The 27,258-nt window shown below is 44.5% G+C and overlaps 1 protein-coding gene across 1 annotated transcript; it reads right to left on the bottom strand.

The window, feature by feature from the left end:
* Positions 1-1,250: 1,250 nt before the first annotated feature.
* On the bottom strand, positions 1,251-27,258 carry si:dkey-21a6.5 (multiple epidermal growth factor-like domains protein 9). Its single transcript, XM_007900383.2, has 9 exons — positions 26,993-27,258; positions 14,615-14,836; positions 14,157-14,292; positions 9,555-9,643; positions 8,676-8,736; positions 6,759-6,847; positions 6,046-6,158; positions 3,284-3,440; positions 1,251-1,898 (listed from the first exon to the last, which is right to left on the bottom strand). Exons 1-9 carry the CDS (start codon positions 27,045-27,047, stop codon positions 1,735-1,737), a joined length of 1,086 nt encoding a protein of 361 aa, XP_007898574.1. The 5' UTR covers positions 27,048-27,258; the 3' UTR covers positions 1,251-1,734.

Genomic DNA, 27,258 nt, shown 5'->3' with positions numbered 1-27,258 from the left:
ACACTGTTGTGTGCAATTGGCGATTTTTGCCCACAAATATATAATCAATTCACTTTACAGTATATTCTGTAAAGTGCTTTGAGACGTCTAGAAGACTTGAAAAGCGCTATATCAAATGCAAGGATTATTATCATCAATTAACATCAAAGTTGGCCCAATGGATACAGCACATAGTTTGGGACATGACAAGTACATGTGACTGCCACGATGGTGGAAGGTGAACTGGATGGACCTTGGTCTTTGGTCCAGCAATTCTTATGTAATTATAAACACCCCCTTTCGTGTACACCCACCATAGTTTGACTACAAAATATAATGAAAAGCGTATTTCATTAGTAGTCTTTATTTTTTAAAAAAAAGAACAAATTCATTCAAAAAAATACAAGATTTTAAAATCAGTTTTAGTTCTCCATCAGTTTAACTCTGTCTGGCAAGCTTTCCTGCTGCTTGACCAGCTAGGACCACTCTACCAGTTAAGGCTTTGGCGTGAAGGATAACAGGAGGCAATTGGGAAAAATCCCTGCCTCCCAGTCTTCTCCCCCCCCCCTTCGCTAGTCCAGACTGGCTGGCTCAGGAATCTGTTTACTGAGACCACCGCAGAGAATTAACTCGACACTGACATTTCAGAGCCAATCACTGTCATAGTAGAGGCAGCTCAACTCCAATGAGATCCCACTTACCTTCTTTCTCCCCCTCCCTCCCTCCCTCCCTCCCTCCCAGGAGCACAGTCACAAGTTGGTCATTTAACCCGGTTAGTTTAACACTGCTCAGCAGAGCTCCACAAAGTGAATATTTCTACTATGCACGGTTCTGTTTGAACCAAGAGTTCAGGTCAACCATCTTGTGTCAACTTTCAACAACTAAAAACAATGTAACTGCTTCCTACGCACCTGGTTTCAAAGTACGCCTATGTTAAGTGCATACAAGCAATAGTTAATTAATCAATCGATTAATTAAGTGCCTTTTTTTAGTTACCTAACTGGCAATACAGAAACAGTCATTTTAAATCTTAAAAACTGTAAACGTAATAAAAAATGAATGCAAAATAGAATAGTTTTCATACTGCCTTTTGATATTTGCATCATAACTAGCGAGTAGGTTGTGTGCAGATATGGGGGAGTTTGGTGACAAAGGCACCATAGAATGTTTTTCAGTACAGACTCCATCCATGAGTTGCATTCCCTATGCAGCCAGCCAGGCAGCCAGCCAGGCGGGCAGGCAGGCGGGCAGCCAGCCAGGCGGGCAGGCAGGCGGGCGGGCAGGCGGGCGGGCAGCTGTTTTGTTTCCAGAAAGGGGCAGAGACTTGCACTTCTCTGTGTCAGCCTCTAGGTGGCAGTGCTGCGCAATACTCTGGTTGACCTGGCGGAGCCCACATCAACCAATGGTATTCTCATGGCAAATATGTATATATATATATATAAAATATACTGATCAGCATCACAGGCCACGCTCGATAGTGTAAGGCTCAGGGACAGTCCACAGCCCTCCACACCCCCCCCCAAAAAAAACACAGCACAATCCTGGTCCAAAAGTAAACCAACCAACGAGGCAAAAACACTATATGTGTTCATTGTCTGCAGTGGACCAGAGGAGTGTGGGGGAGCCAGTGGACTGTATGATGTGGGTGGTTTTTATGAGGGTGTACATGTCAGGTGTTAGCAGCGTGAACAGCCCAACCTAAATTTTACCCCTCCATAAACTCTCTTGTGCCTAGGGGAACAGATTGATCCGTGGTTACCAGCCTGCGTACACTGGCTCTCTGTCCCAGGCTATTCCGTAGATGGGCTGAAACCCTCTGCTCGGAGTCTCCTCTTTGTTCAGCAGCGGAGTCCTCGCTGGGTCCATTGGACGTGCATCCTTCTTCCGGCGAACAATCAGTATTATTATCAGCAAGATAACTGGAGAAAACAAAATAAATCAAATAGAATGGAAAAGGACACGCAACAACAACAACTTACATTTACGTAGCACTCCTTAGGCAAGGTAGCCTCCCAGAGCATTCAACAGTGGCGGTGCATGATGCTGAGCCAGGGGGATAGGGGAGATTACTGTAAGCACTGTCAAAGAGGAAGGTCTTCAGACGCGACCTGAAAATGAGGAACAAGGGGGCAAGGTGGAGAGATTGATGGAGTGTGTTCCAGAGTTTCGGGACATAGTGGCTGAAAGGGTGCCCACCGATTCTGGGACAGAGGGCCCAAGGGATAAGCAGGAGGCCGAAGCCAGTCGAGCGGAGATCAGATAACAATCCTTGCATTTCATGTAGGACCTTTCATGTCTGGATGCCATCTTTTCATAGGATTTACTGTAAAATGTTGTGACTATGTAACGTTTGCGGAATTTGGGAATACCTTATTCAGTTTCAATTTGGACGCGGTTTGTCCTGAACCGGCTTCCAAACTAAATCAAAGAATTTTCCTAAATTCTGCACAATCTCACACCATCAGTTTGAACAACGCTGTCAAGGTCACAATCACAAAGGGATTTCAGGCCTGGTCTCTCACGTTAGCTGTTCAAGCAGTTCTGATATATTAGAGTGAATCGAGGACTTCTGATTCACTCTATAGAAGTGGAAAGGTAATAAAGAACAAGAAGAAGCATCCGGATTCCCATTTTGTTTCCTATCCAGTGATTTGGTGAAAACTTTGCATTTTGAAGATAATTGCGGCAGCCCATTTGCACACAGAAATGTCTGACATACAGCAATGAAGTGGATTGCTCGCCAGGACACTCTCTTCTCTTTCTTTGAGTCGTGCCATGGATCGCCTCACAAGCGAGAGGACCAGGGTTCAATTTCCGAGTGGGGAGAAACCTTAGGCAGGTATCCTTACTCCACATGCCTCTGTTTACCTTGCAGTAAGTAGGAACCTGGTTGTTAGTCGATTGGTGGATCGCTTTCCTGGTATAATAATCTCTTACCCTCAAAAAATGTGGTCACTCAATCCACGACGTGCTTGTGGGACACTGCTGTGTGCAGTTGGCTACTATGTGTCATCCACAAAATTCAGTTAATTCACTTTACAATATATTCTGCGAAGCGCTTTGAGACATCTCAGTGACATGATAAGACGCTATATCAAATGTGAGGATTATTATTATTATCTTTAAGGTCCACCTCAGTTTAATCTTTCACCCAAGGACAGCACCTCGGATAATGTGGTGCTCCCTTCCAAGGCACTGCATTGGAGTGTCAGTCTAGACCACATTGGTGAACCCACATTAAGGTTATCTTTCTCCACACGCCCCCAACTGCTGGGAAACAGTAAGAAAGATTCCATCTACTCACAGGTTGCTGCCACCACGAGCAGGAAGATGGTGAGTGGAGCGAGCACGCACTGACTTCCCGATTTACGTAAGAACGTCTCCATACAGAACTGAGGGGCAGTGCTTCCCGCTGGGCAAAACGCATCACCCGGACACTGGAGAGGATTGATGTCTGGACTCTGTAGGGGAGACAGAAGTCAGTAAATCTTCCATATTAAAGAAAACAATTCTGAGGCTCTTCCTTAACAGAAACCACGACAACAATTTACATTTGTACAGCACTTTTCACATTAGGAGGACGTCCCAAGTTGCTGGACAGTCGAGCATTTGCAGCAGAGCAGGGGGTTGGGATCAGGAGGGGTGAAGGGCAGGGTGGGTGGGGGTAGGAGGGTGACCGAAGTCAAATGGGACAGGCTTGAGAAACCACGAGGAGTTAGAACTAGCAATCGCTTTACACTCAAAGTGATCACAAGAAGGTCACTTCAACAGAGGGAGCATTCGCCAACATGAACTTCCACAGACATTGAACAATCCTGGCTTAGTGCCTGACCTGGGGATGGGAGCAGGGACTTTGAGTGGAGGGGGGGGCGGGGGAGTGACAAAGCGCTGTGAAAGAGGTGAGTCTTGAAGACGGACCTTGAAAAAGATGAGTGAGCCAGCGAGTGACCTGGAGCGACATGGGAGTTCCAGAGAGCGTTGACAGACAGGCTAACTGCCCGAATGCCAATGATGGGGTGTAGGGCAGGGGATATGAAGCAGGCTAGTGCCCACTATGTGAATAGCAAAAAACAAAACTGCGCCTACCACCCCCCAGCAAACCACCTCCAAACTTTCTAAAATTATTTTGAAGTGTAAAGAAAAGTGACTTCGGACTGGGCTGAAGTTAGTCACATCAACTGCTGATAGTTTCTGCCAACATTTGCTCGGATTCAGGAGAAAACAACTCCCTCAGATTTAGTGTAAATGACCCTCCACACATCGAGCAGGACTTTGCACTGAGAAGGCAGCAGGCTGATAGAATGAATATTTTCAGCCTGTGCACAGCTTAACCCTACTTCACACTACGACATTGCAAACGTGTGACAACTTTAGTGGGATTTAAACTAAGTTATAATGCTGAGGTTCAAAAGGAAAGTACAAAAGCAAATGCCTTTGTCATCTCTCAGCTGAACTACTCTAAAGCCCTCCTTGTTGGTCTCTCCTTCTCCACTATTCACAAAATTCAGCTCATTTAAAACTCTGCCGCTCGCATTCTCACCCACACCAGACTTCATGCCCCGATTACCCCAGGCCTTGCCAAACTCCACTGACTCCCTGTCACAGAGCGGATCGATTTCAAGATCCTCACTCTAGTGTTTAAATCCCTCCATTCCTTGGCAGCCCCCTATCTCTCTAACCTCCTCTCTCCCCACAGCAGTACCCACTGCCTCCGCTCCTCTGGGTCTGGCCTCCTCCGCGTCCCCCGAATCCTCCACTCCACCATCGGCGGCCGTGCCTTCAGCCACTAGCCCTGAAACTTTGAAACTCCCTCCCTCAACCCCTTCACCTCGCCCTCTGTTTCCCCATCTTCAGGTCGCGCCCGAAGACCTTCCTCTTCAACCACACTTACAGTCACCTCCCCCCTCCCCTGGCTGGGCCTCGGGCTCCGCGATTGTTAAGCGCTCCGAGACACCACCCAGCGGAGAGGGTGCTATATAAATGCAAATTGTTGTTGTTGAGAAGCAGGGTATACACAGCATAGAGAAGTGGGGGTGGGGTGGTGGGGGGAATAGCACTCAAAGTTTCTATCTGAACAAGTGATTGTCTGACATACTAAACCATGGCTCTGTTTTGGGATCTTGTGCAAGCAGAACACCACACCCAGAGAACTACATGTAGGTGTGGTCACTGCAACATAACATGGCCGCAGTGAAGGGCAACAAACATGATACTCAGTGCTGGGAGGTGAGCTGTGAGGAACAAGATAAGCCATAACTCTTCAGCATCAAAAAGGAAAGTCTCAGAGGGATGGGCTTAGAGGTTTAGAACACATGATAAATGGGATTTAGAGAGTATTCCACAAAGTAGCGTTTTCAGATACGCCAAGACCGCAGAACAAGAGAGCCTGGGGTCAAGTCTGTGAAGAGCAAATTAGGGCAAATACCAGGACACATTTTGTCTCACAGAGGAAAGGCAGAATAAATAGACATTTGTGTTTATGTGTGTGTGAGAGAAAGAGAAAAAGAGAGTCACACAAACACCAGAGAAGGAACAGAAAAAATGAAATGGATTAAAATATAAAATATATAAATCTCAATATAAAATAGTCACAATTAGATCAAATAGGGGAAGCTAGAAGAAATTTCTTCACACATAGAGTTGAGGGAATGTGGAACACCTGAACTCGCAGTTACTCCTACCACAAGGAGTTGTTGAGGCAAATAGCATAGATGTATTTAAGGGAAAGGTAGATAGGTACATGAGGGAGAAAGGAATAGAAGGTTATGCTTGAAGGTTTAATTGAGGAAGGGCAGGAGGAGGCTCATGTGGAGCACAAACACCAGCATAGACCAGTAGGGCCGAATGGCCTGTTTCTGTGCTGTATATTCTAATGTATTCTAAAAGATCTTCCATCATATAATCAAATGTCTCACATACACACACATTTTACAACAAACCAGGTTCAATATTTCAGATGTTAAATTGTATTCCATTCACACAATCACACCAACAAAGGCCTGCGTGAAAGACCCCGTTACCAACAGTTACTAGCAAGTTACTAACAAGTTACTCGCAGTTACTCACAGGGCAATAATAATTCTCAGGACAGATGTTGCATTCCTGCTGCCCCTGCAGAGTCTGGTAAAATCCAGTCCTGCACATCCTGCACCGGAGCTCATTTTCTACCTTGTGCATTCCTGCCAAATAAAAACATTCCACCATTCGTTCTTCTTGTTCTGATATCACTGCAAGTTTCAAATAATAATAATCCCTGCATTTGATATACGCCTTATCACCTTGTCGAGACGTTTCAAATTGCTTCACAGAATATATTGTAAAATGAATTGACTGTATGTTGTAGGCGAAATGAAGCAGCCAATTGCACACAATAATGTCCCACAAACAGCCATAAACTGAGTGACCAATTTTATTGGAGGGATTTTTGGCCAGGACACCGGGAGAAACTCCCTTCTCTTTTCGAATCATGCCATGGGATCTTTAACATCCACCTGAACAGGCAGATGGGACCTCGGTTTTGATGTCTCATCCGAAGGACGGCATCTCCCACAATGTAACATCTCCCCAGCACTGCATTGGAGTCTTAGCTTAGACTATGTGATTCTAAGTCCCAACGTGGGGCTTGAACCCACAAACCTTCTGACTCAAGAGGTGAGAGTGCTACCACTGAGGAATTTTACTCTTCAACACCCCCACCCCAATCTCTTTTCTCCCAGTTTAATGATTTAGATACTGAAGGGGTGAGGTGGGGGCAGGGGCTGATCACTGGACACAGTTACCTGGGCGACAAAAGGAACATTTTTCTGTGGCTGAAGACAAAGCCTCCTGTCCGGCAGGGCACATGGTGCAGTGGGTGCAATGAGTTGTGCTTCAAGAAAAAAAAAGACACAAGGTTTATATAAACGCAGCTAGAGAAACCAGGGCACTCTGCCTGCACAGGTACCTGTGAAGGAAAAAAATTAAGGGATTAAACGTAGAGGAAAAGCTAGGAAAGCGATTGCAATGTGCTCAGCCGGCTGACTGCTCTCTGTGCCCTGGCTGGTTGATGCTTTAAGAAACAGTGGCCAACATCATTCCCACATTTGCTGCTGTGCCTCCCCAAAGCAGGAAGCGATGCTGACAGCAACCTGACAACCCAGTCGGCCTCCGTTTTGTCTGGGAAAAGCTAAAATGGCCAACTTCTGGGTAATTCGGTGGTCGTCGATGTCACTTCCTGATTGCACGCACACAACAAAACAGGAAGTGACAACAAACTAACCCAGCCGTCCAGCAGAGGGAAGCGGACACACAGTGAGTGAGTTCACAGTGAACCTTGTAATAAGTAAATTGAGGCTGTAATGGGCTGTGCATATAATATATAAATATAAAATATACACGGACACGTGCTCAGCTCACTCGTTTCCTCTACACCAGACACCTTTCACAACTAAAATGTCCGACTTCCAGGTCATTAGATCGCTGCCAGTGTCACCTCCTACTTTACACATACACAGTAAACAGGTAGTGACAGTGGCGATGAGTTAGCAATGACTCTGAAGTCAGATATTGTTTCTCTGGAATGAAGGAACCGATGAGCACACAGGGATCGAGCCAACCCAGCCAGCAATGCTCATAAAAGCATAACCAGCTATGAGCATTAGGGCTGCCGCAAATGTCACAGCAAACGGAGGAAATGATGTCAGCAACAGCCCGACAATTTAGACGTCAGACACCTTCTTTGAGCAGCAAACCAGCCAGTGCTCAGAGAGCATCACTGTACTCACGTTCCCACTTTTCCTCCTCATACAATCCCCTCAATATTCTTCCTCATTGGGTACCTGTGAAGTGGTATGTAATAATAATAATAATCCTTGCATTTGAAATAGCGCCTTATCATGTCTTTGAGACGTCTCAAAGTGCTTCACAGAATATGCTGTAAAGTGGAGTCCTGTAGCTCAGTGGTTAGAGCACTCGCTTTGCAAGCGAGAGACCTGAGTTCAATTCCAGGCAGAGGGCGAAACCTTTGGCAAGTTTCCTTACTCCACACACCTAATAATAGTCCCTCCAAAACAAAACAATAATAAAATTGGTCATTTTCAATCTACGACTGTTTGTGGGACATTGCTGTGCGCAATTGGCTGCCGCGTTCGCCCACAAATATACAGTCAATTCACTTTACAGTGTGTTCTGTGAAGCGCTTTGGGACGTCCTCCCGACGTGAAAAGCGCTATATCAAAATGCAAGGATTATTATTATTATATTATTATTAAAGTGAATTGACTGTATATTTTGTGGGTGAAACGCGGCAGCCAATTGCGCACAGCAGTGTCCCACAAACAGCAAAACCTATTTTTTTGGAAGGATTATTACCTCCAGAAAACGATCCACCAATCGACTAACAACCAGGTTCTTACTGACTATTAGATAAACAGAGGCAATGTGGAGTAAGGAAACTTACTGCCCGGATTCTAAACCGGATCCTCTTGCTTATGAGGTGAGCACGCAACAACTAGGCTACAGGACAGTATCAACATCCAGAACACAAATGATCAAAATAAAAAGAGATCGGAAACCCATCAAAACCTGCGGAGTGAGCTAATGCAATGATAAACTGAGGCCGCAACACAGAGTGAGGTGTTACATGTCAATCCAGGTGAGTTCAATGACAGACGGGTTTGTTAATACTTCCGACAGCTCAACAAGCTTCCCTGACTTACTTGCAAAAGAATCCCTGGGAACAGGCTTCACAGGAAGTGGCATTCTTCTCGGAAAAGTAGCCTGGGAAATGTAGAACAGATTTTTAGTGGGATTTCGGGATAGTTCCTTGGTGTCAAGTGACAATAGCACCCATTGGTGGAAAAATAAGCAGCCCCCCCCCCAACAAAACAAAGTCTTGTTCCATTTGTTCCATGGGTTGGGGGGGTAGGCAGGGCAAAAGCAAAGAACAAAGAGGAAAATATTCAGCAATCATAACAGTTTGTATTCATGTAAGTCTCTTCACATCTCGGAGCGCTTCACAGTGACAAGGGCCTGTCACCATGTGGGGAAGGGGGGAAGTGACTGTAAGCGAGGTCGAAGGCAGAGAGTATTTTTTTTAGGTGGGATTTGAAGACCGAAAGACGGAGCAAGACAGAGGGATACCAGAGGTTAGGGGTGTAGTAGCTGAATTATTCCCCTCTCCTCCCCACAAAATAATTTGAGCATTTATTTCCTACACTCCACGGGGTGTTCACAAAGTTTTGTTAGCCCCTGTTTTTTTTTCTTACAATGAATTTTTATTTTCTGTTGCAGATGAGTCGAGTGTAACAATGTCTGACACCAGTAACTTCTTCCTCGCTCCATCCATGTCATGGAAGATGTCACACCAAACATGGTGACAGTTCATTATCTGCCATGAAAATGATGACGCTCACACACACCCATCCTCTGCACGTCTAGATATAGTTAAACACTTGTACTGAATACAATGAAGTACTTTCTAAACACAATTATCATTCTTCCACATGTTCCAGTTGTTGGTCAGTTTACTATGTAAAAAAAAACATGGGGGTAACAGGAATTTGTGAACACCCTTACACAATGACGCACACCATTACCTGAAGAGCAGTCTTGGCAGAGTTTTGAACCAGTTTCGTTGGCGTAAAACCCAGCTTGACAGGGCTGGCATTCAGTGCTTCCCGTAGAGCTATGGAGAGAGAAGTGAGAAAATATATAGTACAATACAAAATTACATTTGTGTAGTGCCTTTCACATCAGAAAGACGTCCCGCGGTGCTGAACAGTCATGAAGGCCTGACCACTGATGGTGGGGGGGTGGGCCAGCACCTGCTGAGCAGAGGGAGAGGACAGGTTGATATAGGGTTAGCATGTCAGAGAGGTAGGGAGGGGGCAAGGCCATGGAGGGCCTTAAAGGTGAGGACGAGGATTTTGAACTCGATCCTCTGTCACAGAGCTTGGTGCAGGACAGGACACGAGCTGCAGAGTTCTGGATGATCTGCAGCTTGTGGAGGGAAGAGTTGGGAAAGCCAGCAAGCAGGGAGTTGGCATAGCCGAGCCTGGATGTAATGAAGGCATGTATGAGGGCTTCGGCAGCCTGAGGGGATATTAGCTACATCACTACATTCCTCACTTTTTACAACTAGATTTGGTTTTGATCAGCGGAGTGTCAGACACATGTGGAAACCCATGACTATGCTCAAGAGTATCCAAACCAAACAGTTCCATCGTGACACCTAGACATGAAAATTAGTGTTTTAGAATGCAGTGTGAACTCTGATGAGGTGGAAACACACATCCTGCTTCTCCACTTCTCTAATTCCGGTTCCAGAAAGTATTAGGCACAGGTTGGCAAGAGCCAAGACTTGGGGACCCCAGAGTGTGTGTTGTGGCATTGCTAGAATCTAACCAGCTAAAACCACATAAATATTGCTGTCTTGCTTTCCCTCTGCTTGTCCAGCTTGGACCATCCTACCCATTAGGGCTTTGGCTTGCAGGGTTAACAGTAGCTGAGTGGGATGGATCTCAGCCACCAGGGTTTACAACTGTTCCAAATGTTATTCTTTAACCCATTGACTAACAAAGATGTAGAGCAGTACTGTGAGATTCCCCCCACCATTCCCCATGGACACTTGGAACATACAAACACTTTGGAGCTGCTGCTATGATTATTTTAAGTCAACATACTCTGGAATCGAATAATCGGATATAAAACAACAACAACGTATTTGTTCTTACTATTGTGGGATATAGTATAGAGTTTGGCACATGACATGTGTATGCAACTGCCAGGTTGGTGGAAGGTGAACTGAATGGACCTTCATCTCACAATTCTTATGTTCCAACTTCCATTTATATAGTGCTCTTTGTGCAGGATAGCTTTGGAGCACTGCACAGTGGTGGGATTGGTCACCAAGCCTGTGTGTGTGGGGGGGTAGGAAAACCATAGGCATAGTTGATAAGATAGAGGAGCACAACAGTTTGCTCTGAATTGAACCCACGTCACACAGTCACTGACCACAGTACTACTTGACATGCCGGGTAGCCCAGCTGGTTGAGCATGGAGTATGGGTCTCAAATGTTCTACACAGTACTGAATAGAGTGTTGCTGGTCAGCTCCTGTGCTGTAACCCAAACACCACCACCACCAACAACAAGATTACATTTGTATAGCGCCTTTCACGTCAGGAGGACATCCCAAGGAGCTGGACAGTGTACAGCATTCCAGAACACAAAACTCAAACTACAGAAAATTCGGTTTGAATCACAAAAAAAAAGTAGAGTTTGAAAACTTCAAAGAACCACACGAAACACACACACAGGAAAAATCTTCCTTCTGCCTGATCACAAGAGGTTATCTGAAGCTACATGAGCCAAAGTACCACATGCACACACACAACAATAAAGCAAGAAGGCACAAAACAAAAAATAATTCATACACAATACTGCCTACATTTACACAGCCTCTTTCAAGTCAGGAGGAAGTCTCAAACCGCTTTACACAGCTTGCTGGGCACCCGAGCGGGCGTGTGGGGGGAGGGGGGAAAGGAAGGAAAAAGAAAAATGACCAAAAGAACGGTCAGAGACAAATTTTAAGGCAGGCTTTAAAATTGGGAGGGAGTTCCGAGTTGAAAGATATGGATTTCCAGAGAGCAAGGGCTGATGGCTGAAAGCTTGTCCAGCAATAGTGCAAGCAAGTCAGGCAGGGGACATGAAGCAGGCCGGTGCTCACTGAGTGCTGGAGGTCACAGAGGTAGGGTTTGGGGCGAGGCTGTGGAGGGATCTGAATGTGAGGGTGAGGATCTTCGAAATTCAGTCCTGGGGGAAGGGGATTTATTTACACGTTCATAAATTCTTAGTTTTTTTTTAAAAAGCGCACACTCTTGGGCATTTGGAAGAAGCCCCCTCCCTTGCCTCCTTCAAAGCCAACCGTGCCTTCGGTCATCTTCCGTCTTCCACCCCCTACCTTGCCCTCCACCTCTCTCTGATCCTAAATCCAGCTCAGGTACAACCCCCTCCTTTTTGTCCAGCGCCTTGGGATGGCCTCCTGACGTGAAAGGCGCAAATTAATTAAGTAGAATTTGTTGTTATTGGTGCAAAACCTAAACTTGGCACCAAAAATCAGCATTATGGCCATATTTCAAGCAGCTAATGACCCATTTGTCAACCCTTGCAATGCTGATTGAAGAACAGAGACTAAAATGAACACAAGTTGACAGCGGAGAACAGTCTGGGCTGGTTACCCGGCAAATAGTCAGCATTCTGGACAATGAATGGTCACTTGGATCCAGCTCCAGTCACACACTTATGAACAAACCAGCATTAAATGGTTTAGCACGACATTCGTATAATTCATATCAACAGATGATGGAAGAGGCCTGAAATTGTGAAAAGCTCAAATCTCTTTAAAACTGTACAGAGATTAAACTGGGACCGAAGGATTTAATAACACCACTTATCAAACACTCAGTCATCGGGACAGAAACTGGAGGTTTAAAATAATAATAATCCTTGCATTTGATATAATGCTTTATCACGTTATTGAGATGTCTCAAAGTACTTCACAGAATATATGTAAAAATAATAATAAATCCTTGAATTTGATATAGCGCTTTATCATGTCTTCGAGACATCTCAAAGTGCTTCACAGAATATACTGTAAAGTGGGCTGCGTATTTTGTGGGCAAAACACGGCAGTCAATTGCGTACATTACAGTACAAAATTACATTTGTAAAGCGCCTTTCACATCAGGAGGACTTCACAAGGCGCTGGATAGTCAGGGATTTGGACCCGAGCTGGAGGGTTGGAATCAGGGAAGGTAGGAAGGGTGGCCGTAGGCGTGATCAAAGAGGAAGGCTTTGAGACGTGCCTTGAAGGAGCCAAGGGAAGGAGCGAGGTGAAGGGAATGTGGGATGGAGTTTCAAATGGTAGGTTCAGAGAGGATGATGGTGGGGCAGGCAGGGCGGGGGACGTGGAGCAGGCTACAGCCTGCTGAGCAGAGGGAGCGGACAGGTTGATATATGGGACACAATAGTGTCGCACAAACACAACCATAAATAGTCGTGGAGTGAGTGATCAAATTTTTTTTGGGGGGGAGGAGGGATTACAACAAAAGCAATTACTTGCATTTATTTAGCGCCCCTCATACAGGGCAGAGTCCCAGAACACTAGGGGTATTATAGAACGACTGCCTTTTGTTTTGCACCATCAACGTTTCTAATCTCATCATCTTCACTTAAATGTTTCCTTTTTCTTTCCCCGCTCCTTTCTCTGTTTGTCCTTATATAATATATAAGGAGGGTAAGAGGTGACCTGATAGAGGTCCTTAAAATGATGAAAGGTTTTGATAGGGTAGAAATAGGGCAAATGTTCCCACTTGTGGGGGAGACCAAAACCAGGGGCCATCAATATAAAATAGTCATAGATAGATCAAATAGGGGAAGTTAGAAGAAATTTCTTCACACAGAGAGTAGTGGAATGTGGAACATGCTCCCACAAGGAGTTGTTGAGGCAAATAGCACATATGTATTTAAGGGGAAGCTAGATAGGTACATGAGGGAGAAAGGAATAGATGGTTATGCATGAAGGTTTAGTTGAGGAAGGGCAGGAGGAGGCTCATGTGGAGCATAAACACCGGCATAGACCAGTTGGGCTGAATGGCCTGTTTCTGTGCTGTATATTCTGATGTATTCTCATAATCCTTGCATTTAATACAGCACTTTTCACATCTTCTAGACGTCTCAAAGCGTTTCACAGAATATACTGTAAAGTGAATTGACTGTATATTTTGTGGGTGAAACGCGGCAGCCAATTGTGACAGCAGCGTTCCATAAACACTCGTGGTTTGAGTGACCAAACTATTACTTTTTTTAAAAATTTATTGAGAGATTATTATCACTCAAGAAATAAAATAATCTGCTCCCTTCCCCCAGTTCTGACGAAAGGTCATAGACCTGAAACGTTAACTGATTTTCCTCTCTCCATGGATGCTGTCTGACCTGCTGCGTGTTCGCAGCATCTTCTGTGTTTATACCTAACTTTACAGTGTATCCCGTGAAGCGCTTTGAGATCCTCAACCACATGACAAGACTCTATATCAAATGCAAGGATCATTATTGTTTTTACTGCTGGCAGAATGACCAATTCATTCCCAGCCAGAGGATCTGGAACCATAATATTCAGCACTTCGCTACTGTACTTACTTGGAATAAGCCCCTTTTGAACAGGGCAAGCAGGCCTTCTGCCCAGACTGGGACTGGTAGTAACCCTGTGGGCAGCTCAGGCACTTGTCCAATGAGACGCAGAAACCATCAGGACAACAGGAGCAGTTCAGGGAAGCTGAAAGAGACAGAGAAAATCTTAGAGCATCTGCAAAGTTACTTGACTTATACTTTGTCATGCCCTCCGTTCCACCATTGGTGGCTGCACTTTCAGCCATAATGCCCCGAAAATCTGGAACACTCAACCTCTATCCCTCCTTCCTCATCTTCAGGTTGCGACTGAAGACCTTCCTCTTCAACTGTTACCTCTCCCCGGCTTGGAGTAGTGCTCCGCCACTGCCAAATGCTATGGGACGCTACCCTGTGTGAGGGTCGCTATATAAATACCAGTTATAGCTTCTCCTAATGGAAAATTTACCCAACTCTGCACAGTAACTTACCATTGTCGGGATAATGCCCAGCGGGGCACACAGCACAGCTGGAGGTATTCACTCCCGTACAGTTTGGGAACGAGGAAGTGATGGCCACCAGAATGATAGCTGTTGTGCTGTTGCCCTGCAAAGTCTGATTGGTAAGATCATCAAACGAAGAGGTCACTGGTGCAGAAGGAAGCGAAACTGTGGGGGAAACCATCTTTGTAGTCATCTGACCCACCACCAAGCCTAAGAAAAAAAAACAAGATAGGAGCGTCTTGAACAGAATTGAGGAAACATTACTTCAGTGACCGAGTAGCAAACATACGGAACAGCCTCCATTGGGGGGCCAGTGGAAGCAGAAAGTCGATTCTTTCAAGAACAAATTAGATTTCTGCTTGAAAATAATATCTCAGGCTACAATGTATAGTTTGAGACACGACACGTCAAGCGACTGGCAGGATGGGGAAGGCAAACTAGACGGACCTTGGTCTTGTTTCGCCTAGTAAATTCTTATGTTCTTAATTCACAATACTGATGCCCACGTGTGCACAATACCCAGGCATTTAGTAACACAACACATTACAGTTACAAAATGAAAACATTCTTGTATTGAATGCATAACACAGAATGAACGTAACCAAGTAAAGGCATCAAAAAAAAAAATCTTATACAGGATTTAATTGCATAATGAGTGAAACTTCCGAAAAAGTGGGAACAACAACAACATTTCATTTGTAAAGTGTTTTTCACATCGGGAGGATGCCCCAAGGCTCCAGACAGACCAAAATATAAACTATGGTAAATCAAGCGGAATTCGTTTTGGATTGTTTCTTATTGTTTTGAGATTAATAATCATTTTGGGCAGAAGTAAAACATTGATGTATTGGTGTATCTAGCTTCCCACCCAACGTCCCAAAAGGTTTGGTCGACACTTCTAGTTCTCCTCATCTAAGAACCCCAGCAGTTGCCCATGCTCGCTCACCCCCATTCCCACCCACACTCACTCGCGCCCCCGCACGCGCCTGCCCGCACCAGCACACACCCACCCATCATACCCACCCACCACGCCCCATCCACCACGCCCACGCCCGCCCACAGCTGAAGAGCACAGAGGTGCCCTCCCATATCTCACAATCTTGTGCAAGACATAATAATCATGATAACAATAATAATAATCCTTGCCTTGGATATAGCACCTTATCACGACATTGAGACATCTCACAGCACTTCACAGGATGTAGCGTACAATGGATTAACTGTGTATTTTGTGGGCGAATGCTGAAACTGCAAATTTCTCTGTTGTAGTCAGATGCAAATGTTTTCTGAGATTAAATTCAAGTAAACCCACAGAAATTATCTACGCTCACTGCTCTGAATTTTAGTCACAGCTGCAAAGCAGCTACTACTGAGAGAGATGACTCCAGAGGTGGAGGAAATCTCACTTCCAGCCAGTTGTGGAGCCACTGCAAGTGAGAATCATGAGTCTCATCAGCTGATGACAAACAGCAAGCACTCTGTCCCAACATTTATCTCTCATTCAAGGAACGCTGCTGGCAACATTAGCCATTCCTTTTCATTGCTCAGCAAAACATATATGTTTTTTAAATGTGAAAGGCACTCTATAAATGCAACTTATTATTATTATTGTCATTAAACTCTGTGAATCAAAATGTGCAGCAGTCAACAAAAAGAAAGTGAAACCAACAGGGAAGTTCTGGTGGGTGATAAACCAGGCATGACAATTTTGATGTCTACAACAACAACTTGTATTTATATTGCGCCCTTCACAGGGGCAGCGTCTCGAAGCGCTCGTCTATTATTAACGCAGTAACAACAGATGCCCAAATTGTGAGTCTCACTGAGGGAACATGAGGCTAGTCCTTCAGGAAGTGTAAAGGTCAGTCTGGTATGCAAGGGAGATGTTTGTGTGTGGTTGAGGTACAAGAGAGAAGCTGTTGTCAATTACTGTAAGTGGATGCAGGAAGCTTCAAGCAAATTAAGCAATAAAACTGGACAATCGTACATTGTCCTGGGCAACAAGAGTGCGGGAGAATGGATCGTGGTTGTTTGTGGGACCTGACCATGTGTAAAGTGGCTATCACATTTGCCTATTGAAAAAAAAGTCAATACACTTAACAGTAAGGCAAGGTCGAAGAGGAAGGTCTTCAGGTGCGATCTGAAGACAGCCAAAGGGGGAAAAGCAGAGGCATTGAGGCAGAGAATTCCAAAGTTTTGGGGGGCTGGTGACTGAAGGGCAGACAGCTGATGGTGTAGCGAGAGACTGAAGGTCTTGTAGAAAGCTGGAGCCAATGGAGCGAAGGGATCAGAAAGTGGAGTGACGTGTGAGCAGATCGGAAAGGTGAAACAGCGAACTGGCTACACATTAGTCATTTGGGAATCACAGACAAGCTGACATTTAGTCTCAGTTCCCCTTTCTATGTCAAACAAGTCTATTTTAAGGGATTGCACACAACTGTACTTCTCGCAAAACTAACCAAATAGCAGCCAATAGCCCATTGGGCAGATCAACAACTCTCTGCATTTATCCAGTGCTCTTAAATCCAGGGTAACAAATATCTCAGGGTGCTGAACAATGGTGGAGTTTGATGCTGAGCCGGGGAGAAAGCGGAGGCGACTGTAAGCATGTTAAACAGGAAGGTCAGATCATCAAAAAAAGAGACACGTCAAAAAAAGGGAACCCAGCTCCATCTCTCCCCACCCCCAACAACCCAATCACACACTGGTCTTGAGCCAAACAGCTTCAGGAAGAAAAGGTGCTTTCATCATCCTCAAAATCCCAAACCAAAACAGGAGTTTCTTGCATCTAAAAGTAGTCAAAGATTGTGGTAAATTTCATCATGTAACAGCTTGGGTATTTTTTGGAGCTTGCTGGGTGGCTAACCCATCACAAAAACAAATAGCGCACTAGCGCATTCGGGAGATACCAGAGGGCACTCACATTCAATGCAACTGGAAATACCCTCAGCGGGAAAGGAGAACATATTGAGTTCAGAAGATAAAAGAAGAGGAGAAAATTACCAAACCCAAGAGGGCTACCAACTAATTCAGACAAAAAGTCTGGCTCAGTCAGTTGGACTCTCACTTCTAAGTGAGATAGATTCAACCCCAACATTCAGCTCATAATCTAGGCTGATGCTCCGATAAAGTACTGGGGGACACTGCATTGTTGGAGGAGCCAACGTTTGGTGATACAATACACCAGGACTCTTCTGCCTTTTTCGAGTGTATGTTAAGATTGCTTTTTGGTCAACCAGGTGTCTGAAACATGTTCCATGGCACTATTCCGAAATAGAAAGGGAGTTCCTCCCAGTGTTTTAGTCAAAAATCCCCCAGAATTAAAATAATAGTCATTCACTTCATGGCAATTCCTGGGTCATTGCTGTGTACACACTGGCTGCTGTGTTCACTTACACGGTCATCAACAACAACAACAACTTCCATTTATACACCGGCCTTCACACGGAATAGCGTCCCAGAGCGCTTGACAGTAGTGGAGTCTGACACCGAGCCAGGGAGAGAGGGAGGCGGGAGGTGACCATAAGCACCATCAAAAAGGAAGGTCTTTAGGCAGGAGTTGAAAGTGGGGAGCAAGGCGGAGGAATTGAGGGAGAGTTCCAGAGTTTCGGGGCGTAGTGGCTGAAGCCACGGCCACCGATGGTGGAGCGGAGGGGACGAGCGACAAACAGAATGTCGTAGCCAGTCAAGCAGAGGCGGCAGGTGGTGGAGTGGGGAGTAAGCAGATCAGATAGGTAGGGAGGTGCGAGAGCATAAATGGACTTGAAAACAAGTGAGAGGATCTTGAAATCGATCTGTTGGGTGATTGGAAGCCAGTGGAGCCTGGCAAGGACTGGTATGTTGGAGGTATGGAGTTTTGTGCGGGTGAGTATCCGGGCGCCTGAGTTCTGAATTAGTTGCATTTTGTGTATGGTGGAGCTCGGGAGACCAGCGAGGAGGGCATTGGAATAGTCCAGTCAGGAAGTGACGAGGCGTGGTCAAGGGTTTCGGCTGTGTTAGTTGTGAGGTACAGATGTGATGGGCAAAAAGTCACTACACTTTACAGTAAATCTCAAACGGTTTGAGAAGTTGACAATGTGATAAAAATGTTGTATCAAATGCAAGGATTATTTGTAATTTGTTATTAATATTAATTAGGGGAACACAGAATCAAAATGAAATGCCCGAGTGGAACTCAATAATAAAAACACAATATACCAACCTAAAAATAAATAAAAAATAATGATAATTTGGTCACTCAATCTATGACTGTTTGTGGGACATTCCTGAGCACAATTGACTGCCTCATTTCACGCACAAAATGGGGAGGACAAGTTTGCATGGTTATGGGGAGAGAGTGGGGGAGTGGGATTGATTTGGATAACTCTTTTCAAAGAGCCGGCACAGACATGACAAACCTCCTTCTGTGCTGCATAATTCTATGATTCTATGAAAATATACAGTCAATTCACTTTACAGTATATTCTGTAAAGCGCTTTGAGACATCTCAACAATGTGATAAGGCTGTATATCAAATACAGGATCAGTGAGGAACCAATCCCAAATTAAAGTAAGCATTTTACTTACCAGCAGCCCTGAAATTCAAACTCTTGACTTTCTGGTTAGGGTCTACAACCTGTGTCACATTGCTACCCTTTACAAGGCTCAATTTAAGTCTGTTGGTAGATTAACTTTTTTATTACAGGCAACACTTAGGTGCTGATGTCAAGCAAGTGCATTTTGTTACATATTCAAACCCATCCCCACATAACCATGCCATTAAATACCAAGCCTCAGATTTGAAGTAAACAGTTCAAGCTATTTTTGTTCCAAATAAACTCCTAATCACATTTCACAAATAGAAAGTGGTGGACATCAGCATTGTTGGCTTTTAGTCAATGGTGAATAGTTGGAAGCAGAAACTGCCAAAAAAACTATCCAATAATCAAAGAAAGAACTTTGTATTTTTAACAGGAATGTCTACCCAGAAACGTTTGGGTAATTATTGTCGCGTGTATTGAGACTAAACAGATTGTTCTTTCAGAGAGCCAGCAAGGCCTCCTTTATGCAATGAAATTCTCTATGGTTCCAGCAACTGCTTTTTGTAACTAAATTCCACTGCCGTTTTGCACACAGCCAAATCCCACAAATAGCTACGATGTGAACAACCGATTAACCTGCAGGACTGTTGGCCAGAGCATCGGAAGAGAGTCTCTCCTCTCTTCAAATACAACCCTGAGACCTTGACACCCATCGGAGAAACAGGCAAATGTGACCTTGGTTTAATGCCTCATCCGAAGGAAGTGATCTTGGCAATGCAGCACCTCCACCATACAGCACCTCCACTGGAATGTCAACCAAGACCGTGACATGGGGTGGGGCTTGAACCCACATCTCTGTGATCCAGAGGCGAGAGAACTACCAACAGAGCAAAGTCAACAGTGGAACATGAAGCCATATTAGCGAATATGTTAAATTTACATCATTGCTCTCTTCACTCCAATAATAACAACAGTATTTTCACCTTGTGTTGGAAAATAAAGAATGGAAGCAGTCAGTTGTCTGTAAACCTGAGAGACAGTGGGATCTCACTCACAAACATGGTTTAACCATATTCAAATGCATATCTGCTCTTAAATGTAGAATAGGCGTATGATTGTATAATAGTTGTTCACATGAACCACCGATTACATCTTATAATCTGTATGCTGTAACACGTGATAATAACTATTACAGTGTGGTTTATAGGACACCAGTGTAACTGTACGTTTCAGACTGTATCCTGCAAACCCATTTGATTCATCTGTTTTTTCAGAGTTCTTAAAATGTATCTTCTTCCAAATTAAGATTAAATTGAAAATGTTTTCCACAATTCTGTGCAATTATAAATCTTAAAGTGACTTGGCATTATAATCCAAAATCAGGTGTACTTTTGTGGAGTCCCATAGCATAGTGGTTAGAGCACTCGCCTCACAAATGAGAAGACCCAAGTTCAAATCCCGGGTGGTGTGAAACGTTAGGCAAGTTTCCTTACTCCAAACGCCTTTGTTTATCCAGCAGTAAGTAGGAACATGCGTGTTAGTCGGTAGATCACTTTCCGAGGGTAATAATCCCTCCCCCACAAAAATAATAATTTGGTCACTTAATTCACAACTGTTTGTAGGACACTGCTGTGCGCAATCAGCTGCCACGTTTCATCCACAAAATATACAGTCAATTCACTTTAAAATATATTCTGTGAAGCGCTTCGAGACGTCTCAACGAATGCAAGGATTACTATTATTTTTATGGTGGGCCCTTTACTCAGCTGCCTGTCACAATGCCATATTGGATCTCAGTGAATCGGCAACCACATCGCCTCGTCTAACAAATCAAGTTAATTGCAAACTTAAAGACACAGAAGACAAGGTGCAGATCATCTTACACTGTGCACAAACTGGCTGCTGTACTTTGCAGTAAATCTGATGAAGCTCATTGAGATGTGAAAGATGCTATTTCAAATGCAAGGATTATTATTATTATAGTCCTGTAGCTCAGCAGTTGGAGCACTAACCTCACAAGCGAGAGACCTGGGTTTGATTCCCAGCAGGGCAAAATGTTGGGTAAGTTTCCTTACTCCACATTCCTCCTAGCAGTAAGTAGGAACCCGCTTGTTAGTTGTTTGGCGGATCGCTTTTCCAGGGGTAATAACTCCTTAGAAAAAAAAATCGGTAACTTCAATTCCCGACTGTTTGTGGGACACTGCTGTGCACAATTGGCAACCACCTTTTGCCCAAAAAATAAACAGTCAATTCACTTTACAGTGTGTTCTGTGAAATGCTTTGAGACGTCTCAAAGGCATGATAAGGCACTGTATCAAATTCTCATCTGCATTTTATTTTAGCTCAATTGCCCAATAACCTGAAAGCTTGTTCAATTTAATACAGAATAAAATAACCAGCTATTTTTTATCTGCACCCAGTTTCTTTCATGTTCTTTCTCTCCCCCCTTCCTCACGTATGCGTTGTAGAGAAGTTTGAGCAAAATATAGTCCTCTTACCATTAAATGCCAACACCCAAACTCTGACAATGAGCTGTTTACTGGAAAAGTCCCAGTGTAAGTCCTCGGCAGCAAAAAACCTGATATATAGCAACAAGAGGAAGTTCACCACCTGTTTAAGTCCAATGTCATCAAACTGCCAAGGTAAATAGAGAAGTTGTGGCAATCAACATTGGTGGTTTTTAGTCAATGGTGAATGACTGGAAGCAGATGCAGACAAGATAAATAACGATCACTAGTCAGGCAGTTTGAATCATAGCTATGTACAACCTCAACTATTATCCAAAATAGTTATGAACACAAAATGTGTTTATTTAACGCCCTTCACATAAGATAAGATCTCTGAGTGCTTAATGTTAAGGAAAATAGCAGCATATTGCTATGTGTGAGATTATAGACTTCACCTGGCTGTTATGAAACTACAATGAAAGTTAAACAAGGATTTACATTTAAATAGCCCTTTCGCATCAGGAGATCTCAAAGTGACTGAGCTGGGAGAGGAGCTTGAGGGATGGAGGAAATGTACAGGGTGTCCACAAATTCCTGTTCGCCCCACATTTTTTTCTACAGTCACTGACCAACAACTGGAGCATGTGGAAGAATGATGATAATTGTATTTAGAAGCATTTTATTGTATTCAGCACAAGTGTTTAACTGTATTTAGATGTCCAGAGAATGAGTGAGTGACCGCCACATTTTCATGGCAGATAATGATCTGTTGCCGATTTCAGTGTGACATCTTCTGTAACATGGTGTGAGGAGACGAAATGCATCTCTGACAGCTTGTTTCAGCTCCTCCGTATTCTCATATCACTCTTTGTAACGGGGGGATAAGAGGACTTTATGTACACCCTGTAGAAAATATTGTTTCTCATACAAGTTTTGCAGACAGGGACAGAAGCGATAGTGAAGCAGACCAGTATCAGCTGAACAGAGGAAGCAGATTGGACAGTGGGCGAGGGTGTGGGGGCATTTCAAAGAGGACAAGGATCAAATTCAAGATCTTGAATTTGATCCACTCAGGGATGGGGGTAGTTTCTAGGAACCAATGTAAAAAAGAATTAGATGTTTCCAATGTATATTTTATATACTGCGAAATTAGATATAGACTCAAGCCCGAAGAGAGAATCACAGGAAAAAACACAAGCAACTCAGAAAAATGTATTTGATCATTTAAGGGAAAAAAGATGACGATTAGTGAGCAAGATCTGGAGAAGGCAATGAATGTAGACACGGCAGCCAATTCACACACAACAGCGTCCCTCAAACAGCCATGAAGTGAATGAAGTGCTGGTGAGTAATGAGGTGCTGTAGAAGTTGCTTGTGTCGGACTCAATCAAAGCAGTTGAAGATTTCCAAGATGACAATCAATGTAAAGAGCTAGTGTTCCAAAGGTTGGCAAGACACGTCAGAAGATCACCAGTGGACACTGATGCAGAGAAACCATAATGATCATCAGGTCAACACTACACTTGGACTGAGCTCTGCAGACAACATCACTACCCAACCCAACAGGGTGCTCAACATGATCGTAATCCAATCTCAAAACATGCAAGGAACTGCTTTCATATACGGAAATCTGATTTTGTAATCTGTTTACCCGGAGGATAGCTACATACATATGGAATCAGGACAGCTATAGGAATCAAGTGCCTTCTTGATACAAAGCCTTTTCATCCCAAGTTTCACATCACAAATAGTCAGGAGACTATTCCAAGTTACCCAGAGCAAGAGAAAAATGTTTTTATTAGAAATAGGTGACTAGGAGCATTATTCACATGTGGACGTATTGGAACACGATCTCATTCGAAAATCAACAGCCCATTGAGAACGAGACACACCATTTTAGTCGATGAAAGGACTGTTTCAGTTTGGAATAGAACATCTGCACTTTAATTAGTTAATTTTGTTACCATCAATTCTGTTACTGTCAATCACTTGGAGGAACTTTCTCAGAGCGGGATTTTACTGTCAACAGGGGGATTTATGGCATAAGAGCAGAGGAGTGGGAATAGTTGGATAGCTCTTTCAAAGGGTGGGCATAGGCACGATGGGCTGAATGGCCTCCTTCTGTGCTGCAAGATTCTATGATAACAGCGACTTGCTTTTGCAGGAACACATCGCAATGGGGAAGGAGGAGGTCAGGAAAGAGGATGTCCCATCCTCAGTATCAGATATTCCTGAAGATTTCAAGCGTATTGGATGTTCCAATAAAAAATCAAAAAGGAAAGGAACTAAGTGACAGCAATTTATCCAGGGCAGAGGTAGGGATTTGAAGGAATAAGCCTCTCAAGGTGAAAGGCACTATACCAAACGCAAGTATCATTTTGTATACTATAGCACCTTTCACGGTGGGAGGATGTCTCAAGTACTTCACAGGATTTACTGTACAGCGATTGTGGATTTGTCGACAACCACAGCAGCCAATTTGTATACCGCAATGTCCCACAAACAGCCATGAAGTGAATGAGCAATTTTATCTTGATGACGAAGGGTTGGGAGAGTGGTGGGGGGGCAGTGGGGTACTGCTGATCAGGACACTGAGAGAAACTCCCGTGGATGTAATGCCATGGGATCTTTAATGCCCATCTGAACAGGCAGACAGGAACTCGGTGTTACTGCTTCATTTGAAGGGCGGCACCTCGAACAATGCAGATAACATCCACAACAACAACAACAAGATTCCATTTATAAAGCGCCTTTCACGTCAGGAGGACGTCCCAAGGCGCTGCACAGTTGGGTCAGGACCCGAGCAGGGGGGAAATGGTCAGGGTGAGGGGAGGGAAGGGAGGGAGCGAGGAGGGGAAGAGAGTCGAGAGGGGAGCTGAAGGCTCGGTCAAAGAGAAAGAGAAAAATCCAGCACTGCACTGGAGTGTCAGCCTGCAGTCCCAATGAGTGGCTTGAACCCACAACTCTTAATATTTTGTTAAAGCTATATCTGAATTCTGTAACAATGCCACCCTTACAGTGGGAATGTATATCTCTCAATCCAACTGACTTTTCAGAAGCAGCACTGCAGTTAACTAGAATACCTCCACCTTTATGGTAGGAATCTGAGAAACCCGGTTTGTAAACAACATTCCTCATTCACCACTCCCCGAGCAGAGAAGGAATTCACTCAGTCTTTTATGGCTCTCTGTCAACAACAACAACAAATTACATGTGTATAGCGCCTTTCACATCGGGAGGGAGTCCCAAGGCGCTGGACAGTCAGGGATTTGGATCCGAGCTGGGGGTTGGCATCAGGAGGGTTGGGGAGCAGGAAGGGTAGGTGTTGGAGGGTGGCCGAAGGCATGGTCAAAGAGGAGGGTCTTGAGACTTGAAGGAGATAAGGGAGGGAGCAAGACAAAGATACTGTGGGATGGGGGATGTGGAGCGGGCCAGAGTCCACTGAGCAGGACGGATAAGTCGGTATGGTCGTTAAGTGTAGTGACTTTTTTTTGTGTAGGCAAATGTGATAGCTACTTTGCACGTGGCCAAGTCCCACAAACAACCAAGATCATGGGACATGGAGCAGTCCGAAGCCTGCTGAGCAGAGAGGTCGATATGGAGTCAGCAGGTCAGTAATGCAGAACCCAAACTACAATATCTAGTTCACAGGTTTTCAGGTAATATAATGATAAGAAGAATCCTTGTATTTGATATTGTGGCATATAATCTTGTTGAGACTTCTCAAAGCAGTTGTAAAGTGCATTGACTGTAGGCGAAACCCACAGCTGCGTGGATATAAAATGCAAGGATCAATTATTACTTTATTCTTAATTATTTTTAGCAATTCATTTTATTACTTACTTTTATTAATTTCCATTGTGCATTTCAGAAATTTATGCCTGTGTATTTATAATATCATCTGATGCAGTTACATTTAAGACCATAGAGGACAGTTTTTAGTTAGAAGAAAATGTTAACTATTATAATTATTGAGAACCTGGATGAGGAGCCAAGACAAGGGACATTATTGCAGTGCACCAATTAAGCTAAAATCATAGAATTATACAGCAGAGAAGGAGGCCATTCGGCCCATCGTGTCCGTGCCGGCTCTTTGAACAGAGGTATCCAAATCAATCCCACTTCCCCGCTCTCTCCCCATAGCCCTGCAAACTTGTCCTCCCCAAAGAATTATCTACTTCTCTCTTAAAGATTCTTAAAAGATAAACAATTCCAAGAAGATAAACCACACAGTGGATATTCCCCCAAGATACCTTGACTTTGACTCTTACCAACATCAACTTGCCCCCTTGCACCTTGAACCTCTGTGTACTTAGCAGTAAGTAGGAAGCCAGTTGTTAAGTCCCGGTCGGGGCACTACTATGCACAATTAGATGCTGTGTTTCACTGACAAAAATACACAGTCTCCACTTTACAATATAGTTTGTGCAGAAGAAATCAGCAGAAGAAATCTCTCTCTCTCTCTGTTCTGTTCACTGACCATCTATCCCTGGATGACAGTCATTTAATTAAACAATTGGCGCCACATTTCGCCCACAATATTCACAGTCAATCCACTTTACATTAAATCTTGTGAAGCGCTTTGAGACGTCTCAACAACGTGATAAGGCACTGTACGAAAACGGAAGGATTATTATTTTATTATTTCGCCTGTAAAATCAGCACGTTTATTACCCGCCAAGAGGGTTCTCCAAAACACGAATACTAAGAATCTTTTTATTTGATACGGCGCCTTGTCACGTATTTGAGACGTCTCAAAGCGCTTCACGGAATGCACCGTAAAGCGTTGTGACTGCGCATTTCGTGGACGAAACACAATAGGCCAATTGCGCACAGCGGCGTCCCACAAACACCGGTGGATTGAGTGACCAAATTACTTTTCGTACACTGAGCGTAGAAAACATCTTGAAAACAGAGAGAAAGGGAGAGAGAGAGAGAGAGAGAGAAAAAGAAAGTAGCATTGCCCTAAACACCAGTACAAGGTCCTCTTTCCCTCTGAGATAAACACATGTCGATTACATTTCAAAGACTGACTTTGGCTTCAGTGCTGTCAGGTGTGGTCAGGGCACCTGATGCCAGGCTGGCAGGGCTGGCAGGGCTGGCAGGTTGGCTGGCAAGGCTGGCAGGTTGGCTGGCAGGGCTGGCAGGTTGGCTAGCAGGGCTGGCAAGGTTGGCTGGCAGGGCTGGCAGGGCTGGCAGGTTGGCTGGCAGGGCTGGCAGGGCTGGCAGGTTGGCTGGCAGGGCTGGCAGGTTGGCTGGCAGGGCTGGCAGGCTGGCAAGGTTGGCTGGCAAGGCTGGCAGGGCTGGCAGGGCTGGCAGGCAGTGGGCACATGTGCACAGCAAAAGCAGCAACTGCAAACCCAAAGGAAAAAGCAAAACTTTCCAAGTTGCCCTCTCACCTGCAAAGGAGACAGCGACCAGGACACAGCTCGGGATCTGTCTGCGATCTCTCATGTTGCTGCGAGTGAGTGAGTGAGTGAGTGAGTGAGTGTCAGGGCGGCTCCCACTCTGCAGCTGTAGCTCCACTCACACTCTCTCCTGTGTGTGTGTGTGTGTGTCTGAGCCTTTGCAAACCCTCTCTGCCTCTCACTGTGCAGCCTGGACCAGCCCCTCTCACACCAGTCCCGGTCTATCATATGATCCCAATCATGTGACGAATTTCCAA

Source organism: Callorhinchus milii, unplaced genomic scaffold (genome assembly GCF_018977255.1).
Source record: "Callorhinchus milii isolate IMCB2004 unplaced genomic scaffold, IMCB_Cmil_1.0 Scaffold1, whole genome shotgun sequence".
In the NCBI taxonomy this organism is placed as follows: Eukaryota; Metazoa; Chordata; class Chondrichthyes; order Chimaeriformes; family Callorhinchidae; genus Callorhinchus; species Callorhinchus milii.
This window is presented reverse-complemented; position numbering and strand designations above follow the sequence as displayed.

Bases quoted from the DNA above. Each gene is read 5' to 3' on its own strand.
- si:dkey-21a6.5 (XM_007900383.2), bottom strand. From the start codon at position 27,047: ATGAGAGATCGCAGACAGATCCCGAGCTGTGTCCTGGTCGCTGTCTCC. The intron at 9,644-14,156 runs GTAAGTACAGTA...CTCTCTCCATAG, and splicing joins TCAAAAGGGGCTTATTCCAA to CTCTACGGGAAGCACTGAAT. The intron at 1,899-3,283 runs GTGAGTAGATGG...TGTTTTCTCCAG, and splicing joins GCTCGTGGTGGCAGCAACCT to TTATCTTGCTGATAATAATA.